Source organism: Cryptomeria japonica, chromosome 9 (genome assembly GCF_030272615.1).
Source record: "Cryptomeria japonica chromosome 9, Sugi_1.0, whole genome shotgun sequence".
In the NCBI taxonomy this organism is placed as follows: Eukaryota; Viridiplantae; Streptophyta; class Pinopsida; order Cupressales; family Cupressaceae; genus Cryptomeria; species Cryptomeria japonica.
Genome location: NC_081413.1, coordinates 733,241,196 through 733,260,899, shown reverse-complemented (window position 1 = coordinate 733,260,899; position 19,704 = coordinate 733,241,196). Strand labels below are relative to the sequence as shown.

The window sequence follows — 19,704 nt, the reverse complement described above, 5'->3', positions numbered from 1 at the left end:
TTAAACTTAGAATAAGCTTGACATCAATGACACAAATGTCCAACAAAAACAAAACCTTGATTGAAACAACCATCTCTTGCAGCTGAAGCAAACAAAAAAGTGGCTCTGAGCCATAATAGCTTTATTGCACAGACCACTCAAACAATACAATTTTGCATATACACCAACTTACTGGTTCAGGTTTGAGTGCACTAGTGCAGCAAAATAAAAAAGATAATGGGTTCTTTTTGGGTACATCAATACAAAAGTAAAAACATATAAAAAATCGTACATATATACATATTTGCAAGCTAAAAAAAGGAATTAAGTTTAGAAGAACAAATGGCATGCATACAATGAACAAAACCACACAAAAATAAATATACTATTTCAATGTGAATTTGACTCAAATGTTATGATAGAAATTCATTGTTCAAGATTAAAATGATAAATTAAGCAATCAGCATCATATAGATCTTCGTAAATATCATTATAATCATCATCATAATCATTGGCACTAGATGATATAGGCACAATAAAAGAACCACAATGAGTGCCATTAGCACTTGTACTAGGAGTATGCTGGCTATCTAACTCAAACAATGAAGATTCTTGGGAAGCAGAAGCATCCGAATCAATATGCTCTAGCTCTACTTCCCACAATCCTGTTGCTAATTCATCTTCATCTGAACAAAATTTGAGTATATACTCCTCCATCCACTCAATGCAGTGCAACCAAAGCAAAGATAGGTGTGTGTGTGTGTGTGTGTGTGTAGGTGTGTGTGTGTGTGTGTGTGTGTGTGTGTAGGTGTGTGTGTGTGTGTGTGTGTGTGGAAATATTATTATGGCTATACCATATAAACTTAAGAATTCCTAAGGTTGTTTCGATTGCATTTTTGGCTAAACCCACTCTTACTGTTGTAGTTTGTTATGTTACTTTTTCTTAAGTAGTGCTTTAGGCACTCTTTTTTCAATGTTAACTGGTTGCACTTTCAGTCCTATTGACCTATTCTGATCAATTGTGGATGTTAATACCATAGTTTTAGGACTTGAACTGGGGTGAACTCAGCACCGCAAAATAGGACTCGAACTTGGGACTCGGCAAAAAAAACCATAGTTTTAGGAAAAACAAAAATAAATAAATGGAAAAAGAAGTGAAAAAAAAAATTAAAAAACCCAATTTTAAAAGTTGTTGGATGTACCATCCAAAAGCGAGAGTCCCACATTAGAACTCGTGAGACCGAGTCTAGGACTTGTGCAAGTCTCATGCCAAGACTTAACGAACTTTGGCCGAGACTCTCCAGGACTCGACTCACGAGTCTGTGGTGAGTCGACTCAGCATGCCTTAGGACTCACGAGTCCTGTGAGTCTTTGCCAAAACTCGTAGAGTCCTCAAACTATGGTTTATACTATAATTGAAAAACTCAGACTCGGCAATAACTTTGCAAGACGAAAAATTTTAAAAACTCAAGACTCAGCAAAAATGCAAGGGAAAACTCACCAATTTTCTCAAACATTTTAAAGTATATAATTTTCTTAAAATAATTTTCAAATACACATTACTAAATTTGAAGGGCGACCTCTAGATGAGTTACAATGCCACTTTCACTAGCTATGTCATATGTAAAATTTATCTCATCTAAAGAGATTTTTGGCAGGTTGTGTCTAAGTTAGAACACTCAAGAGTTATATCCCAATTCCTCATCACCCCCTCATTGCAATCAAGTTTCTAATCTAACAAAAGATACCAATAACTAATGGGATTTGGGAGTGGAGACCCCAATGGGGTTGAGGGGCAGTGTCCCTCATGAGGGTCTGGGGGCAATGCCCCTAGTGGGGTGAAGGGATAGCACCCCTTGTGGGGATTTGGGGACAACGCCCCCAATAGGGTCGAGGGTCAACACCCCTTATGGGGATTTTGAGGGGATGCCCCCAATGGGATCAACAAGCAACACCCCTTGCAAGGTCCGAGGGAAATGCCCCAAGATGCTCCTTGTCGCAATACAAACCGTCAATTCAGGCCTTTGAAACCATACAAACCATCATTGCCAATCTTCGTGTCACCATGTGCCCTAAGTCACCAATTACATATGAAAATCACAATATTTTAATTGCAAGCAACAAATCACCACAAGTTTTTAACTACATGTAAGAAATGGACAAGTTATTAACCAAAAAATCACACTTTTTTGTGACTCGCAAGTTTTACAAGGAATACTCACCGCGTGTTTTACAAAAACTTGTCAGCGAGTTATCAAGTAACTTTCCTGAAAATTTGACTCGCGAAAACTCACAAGTTTTACAAGTACTCCACAAGTTTTGCATCTATGGATAAAATGATTCTATTTCATTTCATTTCTACATTAATAAACCATGATTATATTTACTGCTATATTTTACCAAATAAATAGTATGTGTGCTTGAGAAAGTTTATATGTTCTTTTCTCACTCCCTCTCCTTTTTCTTCACATTAATCCATTTAACATTCTTGGAAAATAAGATGTACCTACTTGAAGGAACACCAATGGACCATTGAGAGGGGGAGTGAATCAGTAATAATAAAAACTTGAACTTTCTAAACAATCAATGCTTTAGTAACATAAGGCAAGAAACTATAAGCAGAGATATTAAACATATTCATACACAAAAGGCAACCACACAACACAAGATATACGAGGAAAACCCACGGTGGGGAAAAACCTCGATGAGAAATGCTGCTAGAGTCTATTGCTCTAATCCATCCTCACAATGAAAATATTTTGGTTACACATTTATGGGCACCAACCCAAAGGAGCACCAACCCCCTATCTGAGCACCAACTCAGATGACATACAATGAATTAATAATTTCAAATACAGTTTAGACACCTTGTTACAAATGAAATTTTGTAACTCACAATATGTTTTTTGCACTTGAGATTGACTTGACTCTACTCTGCTCTCAATCTTTGTCCTTTGCTCTCTGATCTATGTTGTTAATCTTTGCTCTCTACCTCTTCTTATCTCTGCACACAGCTCTCTGATCTCTGCTTGGTTCAATCCTCTTTTTCTACCCCACTCTATGTGAATAATCTTCTATGTTATCTGCCTCGGCTTTGCACTCTCTTCTTCTTTGGTCTCTTGAATCTTCTATTCCCTTTTGTTTCCTTCTTTTGTCTGCTCTCTACTCTCAGTTCTTTTCTTATAAGTCTTTGTCATTTGTCTTCTCTCTGCTTTGCTTGGTGTGTATAGCCCACTACATTTTCTGCTTTCAATTCTTTTTTGCACTTCTCTATTATTTTCTCTATGCACAACAACAACACCTTTTATGCACGCCTCTGTGTAATGCAGATGTTCCAGATTTGCTTTTGCGTGCTCTGTCTTCTATACTATGTTTTGCATATTTTGTTTTTGCTTTTCTTCCTCTTTGTACACACCTATTCTTCACTTGCATCAATCACACCCCTCTATCTTTTTTGCACGCTACTACTACTCTTCTTTCATCTCTTTGCATAGCAGCACCTTCTTCTTCACTTCTCTGCTCTATAACTTATTTTGTGTGTCTTTGTTGCTCACACCAAAAAATTTCTTCTTGATCTCTCTTTTCTTATGCTTACTATCTTCACAACCATTTACTTGACCCTCATCAAGAGTGCATCTGATAGTTCTTCTTAGTCCTCTGCTGCTCTACTCTCAACTTTGATCCACAACTGTCTCTTGTCCACTCTTCACCTCTAATCATTTAGCATGCAGTCTCTTCTACAATGTTATACCTGCATTGGCATCATGTTATTGCACCTGCGGCCCTCTACTTTTTCATTTGTTTAGTAACCTCTGTTTTGCAGAGCTTCTTCACCTGCACACACTAACTTCTTCAACATTTCAACTATTTCATACACTCTGTTTTCTCTATCGAAAGCACGGCGACAACAACCAATCTTTCCGCCAAAAACAGAATTAAATTCCCACAATGATGTACAAGCCAATTTGATCATCTGCATCTGCTGCCGTTATTAAATGCATCTTCTTCTATCTCCAGTTTGAACTCTATGACAGATTACTACTTTTCGTAATCTTCACTTGCTTATCGATCTGATATCTTGTCGATTAAAGTCAGTTGATATTCTCGAGCCACTCAATTGGTCCTCTACTTGTTCTGCATTAAATACAATTGCCTCTCATCTCTGCAATCCGATCGGATCTAACTATCGTTTTGAGAGCATTCACGTAGTTATTCTCTATCAACACAAACTCTTCTTTTGATCCGTTCTGTACTTGCCATGTCAACAGCTTCTCCATCCTCATCATTGGGTCGTCCTTAGTCAACATCCACAATCTAACGCACATTACAAATTGGTATTGTGCTGACGTCACCGCACAAGTTGTCGATCATGGGGCACCTTCCATCGGAGAATCGGGCTATCGAGCTCTTTAAGAACCATGGAACAATAGAATGTGTGTGCAAAAAGATCCTAAAAGTGTGATCGGACGATATGAGACTTGTGAGGGGCCCATTTACATAGCACCGTCGAGGATCGAAGATCGGGTGGAACAAAGCTTGATGACAATGAGAACTAATGAGTTACTCTTCCATCAAGTGGCGATAAGCTGATAAAGCAAGGGTAGGGTCCCTTTAGACATAAGTGAGACTTGACACCTAAGTGCGATCGGACAATATGAGACTTGTGAGGGGCCCATTGACATAGCACCATCGGGGATCGGAAATCGGGTCGAACAAAGCTTGATGACAATGAGAACTAATGAGTTACACTTGCATCGGATGGCGATAAGCCGATAAAGCAAGGGTAGGGTCCCTTTACACATAAGTAAGACTTGACGCCTAAAATAAGGTTGATTAGCCAATCGGGCATTTTTGGAACTAAAGCATATGAAATGCAACCCAAAATGAAAAGAGACCTCAAGACCAAAGGGGATATTCCGACTAAGTAAAAAGGACGGGTTAACATGAACCTACTCACATCTGCCAACCTGGGACAACCCCATTATTATCCATCTGGCCTTCATCTAGGACATTCACCATCCTGCATCTTTATCCAGTGCATCTACTCAACTGTTGACATCAATGACAATCTAAAGCCAACACTACTAATGAAGGAACTTATTCGGTCTCTCTTGGTATAATTAACTAGATGAAGCTGTTTAAAAGACTTTACGCTAAGAGATATGATATTAAAATATTGCTTCTTTACACAATTCAACATAAAGCCATCACCAATAAAATGGTGGCCTTTGTATAATAAATTGTCGTAGCATTGTGAAATATCCTTCAAATATTATGGCATCTCATTCAGGACATAGATCATTTTAGTATGAGGGCCTCTACTAAGGAATTGTGTACATCAGTTGAGTATTCATTAGCCAGTCAAACTAAAGAGTGTGAATGCAAGCTAAAATCAACAAAGATTTGTCATTGAAATAGAAACTGAATTTTTTAAGATATACATCCAACAGAATCAAAGTAAAAGTTCTGAAAAAACAAATTAAAGACGTAGACAGAGTAAATATCTATTACATTGAGTTTCAATAAGATAAAACAGACAGTGTGAAAACTTCATTAGTTCCTGAGATTTCGGAGATAAAAAGAACAATTGCAAAGCCTTTACCAAACAAAAATAAAATATTTTAAAAGAGCTAGGGAGAGACAATTCTATCTGTCAAGACATTAAAAAATTGCATGTAAGAAGAAAGAAAATGGTGTTTATAAGGCAACTCAAGATTAAACAAATAAATTAGAAAAAAGTTAGGGTGCACGTGCACTTTCAACAATAAAAACAGATTCTGTCCATATATGGGAAGAGTAGGCAATTACAAACAAATCAATAAACAGATATTTACTAAAATATTCATAAACACTAAAGGTGACACATCGAACTTATGGGATATGAAAACAAAAAAAAATGCAAAAGGAGTGAGGTTGATCAAGGTGGGGACATATTGCCCGTTGTAAGATACATAAAAATTCTCAGATCCGCATGAGCAAACAATAATAATTTCTTCTGTCTATATCTGAAAATTACTTTCAAAATTCATACAAATACTAGATTTTATCAAAAAATGTGAACCCCATTATAATTGCAACAGTTAAGAGATTGCATATAATTTATCTATCCAAAGCAACTCACCAAGCACTCCAAACAGAATATTAAGAAAGCTCGTGGATTGATTTCTGTGCAAAAGCTTCAACTTTGCTAACATTGATATGATTTTAAAAACTAACAGTAATTGAGAAATATAATAGCTAGAGACTTCCATCCTTTTCTCATGCCAAAAAGATAGAGAACATTAGAATTTTTCACTCAAAAGGTAAAGAAGATAATGTTTAAATTCTTAAATATAACACCCCGAGAGGCTAAAGTTATATGACTTACTTCTCCTTTGATGGCTGAATAAAGTAGACAGCCTCCATCGCAGGTAAAGGTTGCCTTCGCTTGCTCACATCCTCCACCACTGTTAAAAAATAAAAAGTTAATCAGAAACAATGAGAAAAAAAGAAAAAAGCTATCACGAAGCTATAGTGGGAGGGAAATCAGGAAAAAATTACAGATAGGACTCTTCTTTAACACCTACTGAAAGTTCAAGGATTGATTAAAGCGTCCAATGCTGTGACTACCTTACATTTGACACAAACAACTGGACAACATTATAGCAATTTCTGAATAAATGAACTATATCAGAACACTGTTAATGCATTACTTCATCTAGTATCGTGTTGAGGTTAGAATAATGACTTATATTAAGCTAATATCCTTATGAACAGAGCTTAAACACAATTTTGAGAGTGAAAACAAGTAGACAAATAACTGCTACCGGATTGCAAGTTGTACCCTGTATAGAATAAAATTAAATAGAGTGATTGGCTAGGAACATAGTGCATGGTTATCCCTCATTTATCCCCATATGTCATACAGCAATATATGTCATCAAACATTGGTAAATGTTAACCTTGGAGAACTGTCTTCTGCCAACCACCTCTTCCAAAAATGCCGACTAACCATTTTCAAAGTCAGGATTCACGTCACAAGCTCTATTAGTAATATACCATGCAAGTTACATCAAGATCAGAACACCTGGCTTGTATGATATGTATAAGATTTATGACATCTGTCACAGGCAAATTTCTTATACATATAGGAAGACAAAATTAATTTATTTAAAGTAATTTAAGTTATTTACAGCTAAAAATAATGCCCGTTAAAAATATAAATCCAGTCATTGATAAAGGCATGAGTAAATTAGTAATGAAGCCCATAATATTATAAATAATAAAATGCATTAATGCACTTGCTAGTTAAAATAAGCTATTAACATGAATGAAAACATGTACGGATGCTATAAGTATATATAAGCTCACAAAAATGACCTTCAACAGCCACTAAGTAAAAAACAAAATATCAAGCATGTCGATACATAAATTTCACACATCATCAATTTCCAGTAGAGGTGATTCATCATACATATATAAATCCTTGCCAGTTAGTAAGATAGAAACCACTCAAATTAGCAAGCAGCTTTTCTAAAGTTAGTCTCAAATGGTGACAGACAATATTAATTACTGCAACAGGGAGAAAAATTGGAAATGATATTAACAAGTTAATAGAAACCCATGTTTTATGATCTTACATGAAATGCCCTCCTCAGTGATATCAGCCATTTTGCAAGAATAAGACATAACTTTGGTTGTCACTTTGTCCATGATAAGCACCTATAGATATTGATCCATAAAATGAGAATTAGCTTTAATAACAATTTCACATACTAAAAGAAAATCAACAAACATTTCACCTGTAGAATTAAAACTATATTTGAAAGGCATTTTCTGGCTGAATCTTAAGCAACTCAACACATCAAAGTTAATATTCGTGTCAACCTACAATTGGAGATGAAATATAAAGTAGGAACACCTACTGTGACACATTCTTAGGATTGAAGAACTTCTAGAATGAAAACTTGAAGACATATAAAAAAAGATCATACCATTATTCTGTTGGAAATATTGCATCATAGGATTCATAAAATAATAGTTTGGTAGGTTTGTTATTGTTTATTGAATAAGTTATTGTATTAGTGGTAATTAGGTAATTTGTTTTGGGAGTTCCCTAATTTAAGAGATTAAACTCCTATATATATGTAATGTATTTGAGTGGAATAAGATGAAGCAGCATGGTATTGTTTGTGTTTAATTTTTGCAGGTTCTGCCTTTCTCTGCCCATATTTCTTGTATGGTATCAGAGCCAGTCAGGCCATAATATTTCTTTGTATACAATCAGTGTTTGAGATCTTGTTTTTTTTTTATCAGCGGCTAGGTTTCACCTTGTTGTTTGCTTCATCAGCTCGTTGCTGAGTCAGATCCGTATTGCTTGCCTGGGCAACACTAGTCCTCCATTCTGCAGGATTTATTTTTGGTGGCGTTCAACTTTGTTAATTGATTGCCTTTGCAGCTCGTGTTTGTGTGGGTGCATCTTCTCACCACGTTTTTAGGTTTGGATGGAACATTTTGTTGGGCATTTTCAATATTATTGTGACTGTGAGATCAGCTTGAGAGCTTTCTGTTGAATGCGTATTTGCTTTTTAGATTTTATTTCCTAATTGGATCTGCCTTAGCCCAGCATATCCAACGATTTCATTGAAGCTTGGTCGAAGTGTTAAAGGTCGGCTTGCAGACAGTATTTTTTCTTTGGATAACAGAGAAATTTATTGACCAGTTTTGGTTTTTCACAGCGTACTGGGTCCATAACTTTGGACCACTGCCTTGCTTTGCTTGAGTCAACTTTATCAATGGGATAGATTTTTGAGCCTTATAGTCTTGATTGCAGAAAATATTGTTAAAGTGATGGTTTCTGCAATTTTACTTGAGCACACACCATTTGTACACTTTGATTTTGCTGCAATCTTAAGGAAATAGAAATCATCTCCATCTTCTATTAGAATATTTAATTATATTTTAGTCACCTATATTTAGTTCCTTGTTTAATGGTCATTTAGCTTTTTAGTCATTTAGCTTTTAAGCTTTATTTAGCATTTAGCTTTTTTTTTTTAAGTCAATTAGCTTTTGAGCTTTATTTAACGTTTAGCTTTTTAGTAGTTCACTTTAAGCGACTTGTTCTTAATTTAGAACGTCGTCTTGTAATCTCTATATATACGCTTGTATATTGTTGACTACATTATCTAATTATTGAATCATCGCTTGTATATTGTTGAATACATTATCTAATTATTGAATCATTCATTCAATTTATTTTTCATCTTCTAGTCGAAGAGCTGCTTTAATCCACGCAGAAGGAAATTGTGATAGTAAAGGAGCAAGTCACACTGTTGGTGTGATTTTTACATTATTTGGCAACTATCCATGTTCTGATTTGTACAAGGCACTCTCGATTTTTGCTCTAAAGGGTATTAAGTCTTGCAGTATTCAAAGCCGCCAGTTTGCAAGAAAGAAGCCATCGCTGGTGGAAAACATTTACAGAGTTATCTTAACTCATGTTTGTAAATTCTTTATTACATATAATTATGTGAAAGATATCGTGTAAATTCTTGGCAATAGAGTTAATTGTACTCAATTATATAGGTCAAATGGGACTAATTTAAGGAAAATGGTTGATTAAAAGTCTATTACTAGCTTAGGTAGGTCCTAAAGACTTCACAAGCCTCCCCAAATCTTCCAAAATGCCAAAAAAAAAGCCTTTTAAAGCCTTTAAAATTCTTTATAAAAATTGAAAATAATTTGGAAACAATCATTTTTAAATTAAAAAATGTAGGAAACGAGATTTGTGCAACTTTACTTTCAATCTAGACCATTTAATCTCAATCTTCAAATCTTGGCCATTGATGGTGCATTTAGTAATGCACTTTTTATGTTCTATGCCATTACCTTTCAGCTTAAATTTGATGGCCTCATTTTCTTTGCATTTTGAACATCATAAGCTTTTGGGCATCTTTTGAGGGATTTTAGCATCTAAAAAAGAGGTTTTTTGCATTTTTGGCACCTAACCTCCTTAGCATGAGCCCACATGTGTGAGGAAAGATATTGTGAGTAATATTTATTATATATTTTATATAATTTACTTCCATTTTTATAATGATTTTGTGGCATGCAAAAGGATTATAATTGCTATTTTTTTTATAGTCATAATTAACAACTTTGGTAATTTTTCCTTTTTTGATTTGAATGATAAATATGAGGATAGATAATTTTACAAAATAATGGGAAGCATGTTTTATGAGGATTTTGATGGTTTTCAAGGTTTTTCTTGCAAATTTGAAATGCAAAAGGTAGAGTAAAAAGGAAGAAACTGTGAAGATTAGAAAGATGGATATGAGATTTTGATGAAGAAATTGAAAGCTTGCTCATAATGTGGAATGTAAAAATCACCTCTATAAGAGGAGAAATTTTATTCATTTTAATAAGAGAGGAATCTAGAAGAGCAGGAAAAAAAGAAACATGGCAATATTCAATGTGGATTGCTGCTGAATTTTTGCCTGCAGCCTCCTAGTTCTTCACCGTGGATGGTGATGCATCTGTATTTTATGTTTTGAAACTTGGATTATTTGGTGAAATACAATAAAATTTATAATTGCTTACATCTTTTATAATGGATTTGTTAAAGATTATGTAATACTTGTGCATGCAAATATGGTAGTTTTATGCAATTTCTTTGTCATCTTCACAAAATTCCTTAGGATCTTGCATCTATGATGTCTATGATTGTGTGAAATACAAGTCATGGCATTGTAGGTTAATCAAATTTCATTGAATCTTCCAAGATAACAGATAGTAAATCAAATGCAAAGATCATCCTCTTTATTTTTAATTCATTTTTTCTCTAAACCCTCATCTAAGATCCAATTAATTTAAAAGTAGATTAAAAAAACAACTTACTGTTATAAATTAGATTTCTCATATTTGCAAGTTGTCCTATTGCAGTTACAGTGCTGACAGTAATTATTTTATGCAATAGGTAATTGGAGCAGCCTATTTATGCATGTTTTATTCTATATGCTGATCTCCTAAATGCATTTAACCACATGTTTACTTGATTATCATGAGCCCCTTATACAAGTACAGCTACATAAGCCACTGGATTATCCACATTGTAATGACCTAACACAAATAGTCATTGGGGTTATCAATCTCTTGAGGTTGGTTTCCTTTCAAGAGAGGTGGTGCATTTGATGTTCTACCTGCATGTTGAAGTGTGTGTCAAAACATCCCTCAACACCTCTCATAGATTAGTGTAGGAACTAGGAAGTGTATTCCGCACCTCTACTTCCTTTCAAACAACTGAAAAATTGTTGTGCAACAACATAAAGCTTACCATGCAACAATTGAGGATTCCTGCATACCAACATAGGGCTTGTTGTTATGCAACAACTGAGAACTACTGCATAGCATCAAAATATATGTTACACAATGACTAAAAATTATGCTGCAACAACAACATGATATACAGCAACAAAAAATTATAATGTACTCTAATGTGATTTTTATAACATCTAAATTTATCAATGTTAAAAGACTTGTCGAGACTCACTCGACGAGTCACAAAGCAAGCGAGACAAAACGAGGCCCAAGGAATTGTAACCCGCAAAGATGAAAAACTCTTACTCGGCAATAACTCTTTTGGCCCAAAATTTTTGAAAACTCGGGACTCAGCAAAAAAATCAGGAAAAAATTGGCAAAAGCTTTGGCAAATTTATCAAACATTTGAATATATATAATTCTTAAAATATTCTTAAAAAACACACATATACACTGAATTTGTAGAACATATTACTGATTTCCATCATATATAAATCATAGTTTGACTTAAATACATATCATATACCAAAAAATAAGTGCAACCTCTAAATTTGAGTTCAATACATATTATAGAGGATTTGCATTCCTTGAATCTCCTTTCTATAGAATTAAAGTTCTCCTCTACTTCACATCTTCCATAAAATAAATACTTTGTTCAATAGCAGGCATTGGCATGAGCACACAAAGCCTTTCAAATTGTCAGCTCATCTCATACACATTGATGAACTTTGTTAGCCTTCACAACATACCTTCAACTTCAAGAACATGGTTCAAGAAGCATGAGACTTCCACATGAAACTACCATATCATGCAAAAACACCATACTGAAGTTTTCCTCACACATGCACCCAAAGGATTCACATTCTTCCCACAGATATGCCACATCCCTTGAAGGCACCTATTTTTAACTTGTTGTGGATAGGTACACAGTTACACTAATTGATTCGCAAATGGCGAGGTGCAAGGTTATGTAATCAATTGCATGATAGTATTTAGTCTCAATTGCATGATAGTATTCAGTAAAATAATACCCGACAAATCATTACTGCAGATTTATTTGAGTATTTCTCACGATTTTTTGCGATTTTTCCCAATAAATCGCCCCAATTTTTTCAAAAAAATTGCCCAAGATTTTTTTGCAGATTAAATCTTTGCCATAAATGGCTCGCAATAAATCGGGAGTTCAAAGATTTTTTGCAGATTTTTTCATCTATGGTAACCCGAGTACCCATTTAGTCAACCAAACTCACAAGGCTCGGAAAGTCCTATTGAGAAGACTCGACCAAATCAATAAAACAAATTAAAAAAAAAGAATAAAAACTTGAAAGTAAATCATTTTTTTAAGGGTTTGAAGGACTTTTGGAGAATGGCTATAAAAGATAAAATTATGATAAATTGCATGCACTACCCCTCGATCCCACTATTTTTAGTTTTAAAAACTAAAAAATGAGTATTATTTTGGGCTATGCTATGGAAGCAAGAGAAATATTCATTTGTTCTTTCTAATTTTCCCATTATTTTCCTATTAATTTAGCTACATTTATACTTCTAGTTTGCTAAGTCAAACCCCATCTTAAGTAATGCTCCTATGAATGTAGAAGCATTTGCAGACTTGTCTAAGATACAAGCCCATGATTCCACATAGAGCTAGCAATGTTGGGCTAAGGGATACAAGTGTCTTTCTACCATTGTTCATGACTCCATATTGTGAATTTTGTTTCTGATGCCATGGATATCATAATCTGTGAACTTTGTACACCTAAAACACTTAACAATATTTATATATTTAAAAATGTTGTTTCCTTCAATTAAATTCCACTTTTAAACTCGTGATTGATGCATTGCGTATGTGATCAAAGTAGCTTCTATTTGATTAGTTTATTGTGTCTTTAAAGTTTATTTATTGAAGGATGCATGGAAAATGTATTGAATTCTTAAGAATCTCTAAACTTAATAATTTTTTTAATTTCTCGAGTCTGAGCATCGAGTCTGAGTCTGGGCCAAAAATCAACTTGTCAAATCTAAGCCGAATCCGAGCTTTGTAACTATGAATTTTATAGTGTTCCAGTTTATTGATTTTGTAAAAAAAAAATTATTTATATTTTAATTAAATTTTCTGATTTCATTTTTATATGCTCTCTTGTTTGTGGTGTTAGAATTGTTGGCTAGGGTTCTAGTATTGGTAGATAGAGATAAAAACTACATGGAGTATCCATATGAGGCCACAAAGCTAGCAAAAGAGGTGTGATTCAGCATTATATGTATTCAATAGAAATGAATATGAACCCATCTAGTGCATTATTGATTGGAGATAGAGCAAACAACTCCACCATTGTCTTGCAGTTAACATGTATAGAATTTGTCCTTTGGTCAAGGATGTGTTTTTGAAGTTGAAATTCAGTAGCATGCATTGTTACAAATGCATGTGTTTTTTAATGTTCAAAAAATCCACTTGCAAACCAAAAAATACCTAAAAAATCCCAAATGCAAAGCTCAAACAGTCAAAAATTGCAGAACGAAAGCAAAGTAATAAAATCACGCGGCTGAGTTTTTTTCCAAAAAAGACAAGTTTTTGAGCACGTCAACATGTGTTGCGAGCAAGTCAATAGCTCAACAATGAGTTATATTGCAATTAACTCATGAGCCTAAGCGAGTTTTTCATCCATTATTAAAATAACTTAAACATACTAAAAGCAGCTAAAATTTTAAAATGTTTTTATAATGTGCTATATTTGCAATGACAAACTTCGTCATTTTAGGTCTTTAGGATTTTTAGTATTTTTCTCCTTACAAAGTTACCTTTTCTACTTTTATGCACCAGTGATATTCCCTCTAAGTCTGCAAAACATCCAGAAAATTGGGGAGGTCATCCAGACCCCTAGGAATGTGTCCCCATGGGATGCTGCTTTTTTCACAACTTTTGAGAATTCTAGAGGTGAAAATTTTATCATTTAAACATTTCATGAATCAACCCATTGCCCATGTATATTTATCTTCAAGAAACCATCAATATAATTCAATTATTTTTAACAAATACAATTTTTTTTCGTTTTGTTTTGGAAAGTGCAGGTACATGTATAATAACCCCATCATTACTAATAACATGTTTGTCATGATTTGTTAGCTTATGACAAACAGATTCTTCTCAAGAAAACTAATTCTAATAATATGTGAGAAGGTTTAACAGTAATCTAGTACACATAAATTTATGATCATTTAAGATGTTCTTCACAGTTGGCAGGAGTTTTCTACATTTCCTGAAGTAGATGTATGCTAGCTTTTGGTTTAAACGGTGTATATTTTTCAATCAAAAGTTAGCATACATGTCCATAGTTAAACTTAAATAAGCAAAAATTTACCAGATTTTCCAAAAACAAAGTTTAAGGGCTTAGTTGGTAGTTTCCTTATTTTTTTACCAAGAGCATATTAGTTGTATGCTTGCCTTTGTAAAACTCACATGCCGGAGAGTGCTACGCTTTCAAAACTATTTTCTCAGTAAATTAATGGAATACAAACTGCACAGACATCTTATGGAGAAATAAAAGAGGGGAAAAACCTATTAATCTCTAGGACTGAACATTTGTTTGAAGAGTATTAGACACAAAAATAAGTGGAAATAAATAATGTAAAAAAATTTGCTATCAAGAAACCAACAATCCCTTCATTGACATAATAACAACATCAATGAAACAATATAAGCATTACCTTCCAAATTGACTTTGAATTTGTCTCCTTGGTTGTTCGAAGCATTTCCTGCAACAAACCTACACTCTCACAAACAAGGGAATCAAAGACAAATCTCCTAAACAAACAAACCACTAATCATTAGAATATGCAACATCGCCCAAACATGAAAATCAAACCAACATCTTCAATTAACTTAATTCCTATTGACGTTTGCATTCTTTTACTTTTTCAACTGTACTAATGGTTTTTGAGAAGGCATACATTTGGAATGAAAAGGCATATGTAAATAAAGAATTACCAAGGGTAGTTGGAAGTTAGAGTTTCATGGAATAGTACTTAATTTTTTAGTACAGCTATCTACTAATACTTTTGATCAGTTATTACTATCACCAAAGGAGCAACCATCATACATGGGTCAACACAAATAAAGCAAGGCAGAGGACAAGTCGCTAGTCCACATCATTTTCCATCTGGTACCTCCAACTATGCTTGTATTATAGTTTAGAAAAAAACAAGAAAGCTCAGTATCCTATAACATGCATAGTTTCACTACTTGTAACTCCAACTATCCTATTCTATGAATGCATGCAATGGCATGCTATACGACCTATAATAGTTTTCTAATTTCTTCACCTCTTGAGTCTGGCCCTATATTTTGAATGCCTGGAGTGGCTCGTTTGAAACTTATTTGTTAAAAAATAACTTCTTCAAATGCCTTTGTATAATAACTAATAGTGTGTTACTTGTCTTATGGCATGACCTCTTTTAGCGTAGTTGTCTTTGTCATTACTCAAGTCCTGGATTTAAGGAGTACAGCAAACTTTCCACCCAAGATGTGCAATTGTTCCATTATGTGTTCTCCCAATTATGCTAGTCTTGTACATATCATATCCATTTAGCTATTTCAGTCAGGATTTTTCAAAATATTTGTAGTGTAATTCAATTACGATCAAGAGTGGAAGTCAAGAGTTATGATAAGATATGAAAATGGTATAATAAAGGTGCCTTGTTCAACAAAAAGCACTCTCAATCTCTAAATTGGGTGGGGGAAAGAAGGAGAATCTAAAACCATGCCAACACAACTAAAAACGATTTCAATACAAGTGATAGATCATTCTATTTTGAACTCTCCTTTTAGCATTTGGACATTGATGTGTCAATTGGCTACAAGATATATGTGACTCACACAACGGGCGGCAACAATTTCTACCATAGATGTGAGAATATCTATTAGAATATTTAATTATTATTTTTTAGTCACCTATATTTAGTTCCTTGTTTAATGGTCATTTAGCTTTTTAGTTAATTAGCTTTTAAGCTTTATTTAGTATTTAGCTTTTTCTTTTTAGTTAATTAGCTTTTAAGCTTTATTTAGCGTTTAGCTTTTTAGTAGTTCACTTTAAACGACTTGTTCTTAATTTAGAACATCGTCTTGTAATCTCTATATATGCACTTGTATATTGTTGAATAGATCATCCGATTATTGAATCATTCATTCAATTTATTTTTCATGGTATCAAAGCGGGTCGATGGGATTCTTTAAAGTTTGGCAAATTTTTTAATAAAAATTCATGGCCTTCTTTCTGGAATATTTTCCAGATTTTTTTTAATTGTTTTTTATAAAAAACGATTTTGCTTTTTTTTAGGCTATTTGAGGGTTTTGAGGGTTTCTGGTTCGTGGGCGAATTTCTATATGTTGGGCAGCAGTTCATGTTTTTTTTAGGGTTCTTGAGATTTTCGGGCCTGCAACCTGGAGGATTTTTTTTTGCAGATTGAAAATTTTTCTAGGGTTTTTGCAATTTTCGACTAGGGTTTTGACCTTTCAGTTCAAGTCGAAATTTTATTTTGGTTGCAGATTCTTGGTAGGTTTTTCGAGAACTCAATTGGGTCATCGTCAGATTTTTCTAGGTGCATCGTTTTTTGTGCCTCGATTTTTGAGCCGTCGGATTTGCATTCTTATTTCAAATTCTTGGTGGGGTTTTCGAGAGCTTTTTTGGGTTGGTCTCATATTTTTGTGGGTGCCTTGTTTTCCGTGCCTCAAATTTTGTGCCAGCGAATTTGCCTTGGAATTTAAAAACAGTCAGCGATTTCTGCTAATTCTGTGGACGTCGGGAATTTTGGTGTCTTCTAGGCGTTTATGCTATACATCCGACCTAGGGTTTTTGCCCCTTTTTTTTTTGCTTTTTTTTTTTTTCAAAAAAAAAATTGTCTATATTTTTCTGTTTTTTTTACAAAAAAAATTAGAGGTATTTTTTTATTTTCTGCAAATTATTATTTTTTTCTAATTTTTTTCAGGAAAAATTTCAAGTTTTAAGTTTGCAGAAAATTTTAATTTCTGGGTTTCTTCCAAACCTCGAAATTTGCACCTTCGAATTCGTGCCAGAATTCTCCTCCAGGGTTTCAGATATTTTTGTGCAGTTGCTTCTATTCTGATTTTTGAATCAGATTCTTCTGTCTCATGCTTTCACTAGGTTGACATCGTTCAACCTCCATTTTTGTGATGGCATCTTTGACCAACATCATGTTGGAGCACAGTCAAAAGTTCAACAACTGCCACAACAACTGGAAACAGTGCATGTTCACGATATCTGAATATCGTTACCTTTATAAGATTGATTTAGGCCAGACCTCGTCTTACAGGTCCCAGGGTTTTCACATTTTTTTCCTCAAAAATTGTTCGCAAGGTTTAGAATTTTTTCCTTAAAAATTATTATCTGTCATCTACAAAAAGCTTGCATGGGTTTTCTGATTTTTCTCCACAAAAAATCATGGGAGGGTTTTGCTTGATTTTTCCTCAAAAATCAGGGTGTTGTTTTACCACGTGATGTCTACTATTTTGGCGCATGAGGTTTGCTATTTTACCACATGATGTCTGTTGTTTTGCCATGTGATGTTTGGTGTCTTGCCGCATGATGACTAGTGTTTTACCGCGTGATGCTTGGGGTTTTACTGCGCGACGTTTCAAGGGTTTTTACCATTTTTTTCCACAAAAATGATGATCGGTATCTTCAATTTTCGAGGGTTTGCCGATTTTTCCTCAAAATCATGGTTTCAGGTTTCAGTTTGGTTACCCAACGTCAAGTTGGATGGATTTTGGTATTCTTGGTCATTAACACTTTTCAGATCCAGGGAGGGTCTCCACCATAGCAGAGTGATCTTTTCATTTGTGATGTAGTGTCTTCTGTAGGGTAGTTAGTAGATAGAATGACCATTAAGGGAGGGTATTAGAATATTTAATTATATTTTAGTCACCTATATTTAGTTCCTTGTTTAATGGTCATTTAGCTTTTTAGTTAATTAGCTTTTAAGCTTTATTTAGCATTTAGCTTTTTCTTTTTAGTTAATTAGCTTTTAAGCTTTATTTAGCATTTGGCTTTTTAGTAGTTCACTTTAAACGACTTGTTCTTAATTTAGAACGTCGTCTTGTAATCTCCATATATACGCTTGTATATTGTTGAATAGATCATCCGATTATTGAATCATTCATTCAATTTATTTTTCAATATCACCCACCTGGAACAGCGTGAATTCCATCTGCATTTTAAAAAGCATCTCCCTTTCTCAAAAATAAATAAAATTTTGTACCAAAATTCATAGTATTTACAGGTTTTGACTTGGGGGTTTTAACTTACTGCATAAAAACCAATGTACAGCACAGTATTTTTGGCCTCTACACAAGGCTTAAATCAAAACAGAATTTAAGCACCTCATGCAAAGATTTTTTGAATTTCTGGGAGCATGAATAAACATGCACTAATTTCTGACTTGATAGCAGAGAAGAGAAATTATCTACTCACAAAGAAAATACTGATAACTGGAATTAAAGACAATTTCACAAGTTTGTGTAAATAAGAAAGAATAGCGAAGTAAGAAGCAAACACCATTCCATAAGCGATGAATTCAATACAAAGCCTCAACTCACCCCTTATTTCCCATTTGTAAAATCTTTTACAGAGAATTTGCAATACAATATTGATTAATAGAAGAAAGCATAATTTCATGAGGTTTTACAAACTAGAAAAAATAGCAAAGGAGCCAAAACCATTCCATAAGAGATAAATTTAGTACAAAGCCTAAATTAACAACTAATTTTTCCATAACTTAAAAAAACTTTTATAGACAACTATAAATCTCGTTGAACAATTAAATTGCAGATAGCATGGCAATTCACTATTCATACATAATTTCCCAAAACATTAAATAATGAAGTTGCATGTATCGTAACAAATTCACCATTCTTGCAAGTTTGAACAATGAAAATTACACCATCTATGATAAAATTTACTACTATAGGATTCGACAATGAAAAGCTTACTGCCCACTTTACTACAAACTTTGAAACCTATGATGACTAAGACCAAAAAAAAGCTACTTTCCTATTATTCACCTATTTACTTTTGGAGAATATTGCATGAATTTTTCTACCTTTTTCACCAATCATGCCCTTAAATTACAATGTTTTTCATGTTTTGGTCCATAAATAAAATATCATTGCAAACTTACAAGTTCTTAATACAAAAAATAATTAAATAAAAATAATTATGTGCAAAGAGAAAAATAACTTAAAGTGGAACCTTTTAATATCAATAAGCTTCTTTAGACAAACCTGACCAGCTTCATTTGACAAAAAGACTCCTAGGTCACTCAATGATGCATGAAGATTGACCAATGATGCAGAATTTCAGTTAAGTGCCTTATCCATTGGCAAAAAATTCAACTAGATTTAGCCACTAAAAGATCAAT

The 19,704-nt window shown here is 33.9% G+C and overlaps 1 protein-coding gene across 2 annotated transcripts in view; it reads right to left on the bottom strand.

Moving 5' to 3' along the window:
• Positions 1 to 19,704, bottom strand: part of LOC131038702 (SNARE-interacting protein KEULE) — a 193,577-nt gene that overhangs the window by 134,594 nt on the left and 39,279 nt on the right. For both annotated transcript variants that reach the window (XM_057971224.2, XM_057971223.2), the window contains 3 exons: positions 14,980 to 15,038; positions 7,599 to 7,680; positions 6,347 to 6,425 (listed from right to left, as the gene is read on the bottom strand). In XM_057971224.2, the coding sequence (XP_057827207.1) occupies positions 6,347 to 6,425; positions 7,599 to 7,680; positions 14,980 to 15,038 (220 nt within the window). The remainder of the gene's footprint in view (positions 1 to 6,346; positions 6,426 to 7,598; positions 7,681 to 14,979; positions 15,039 to 19,704) is intronic.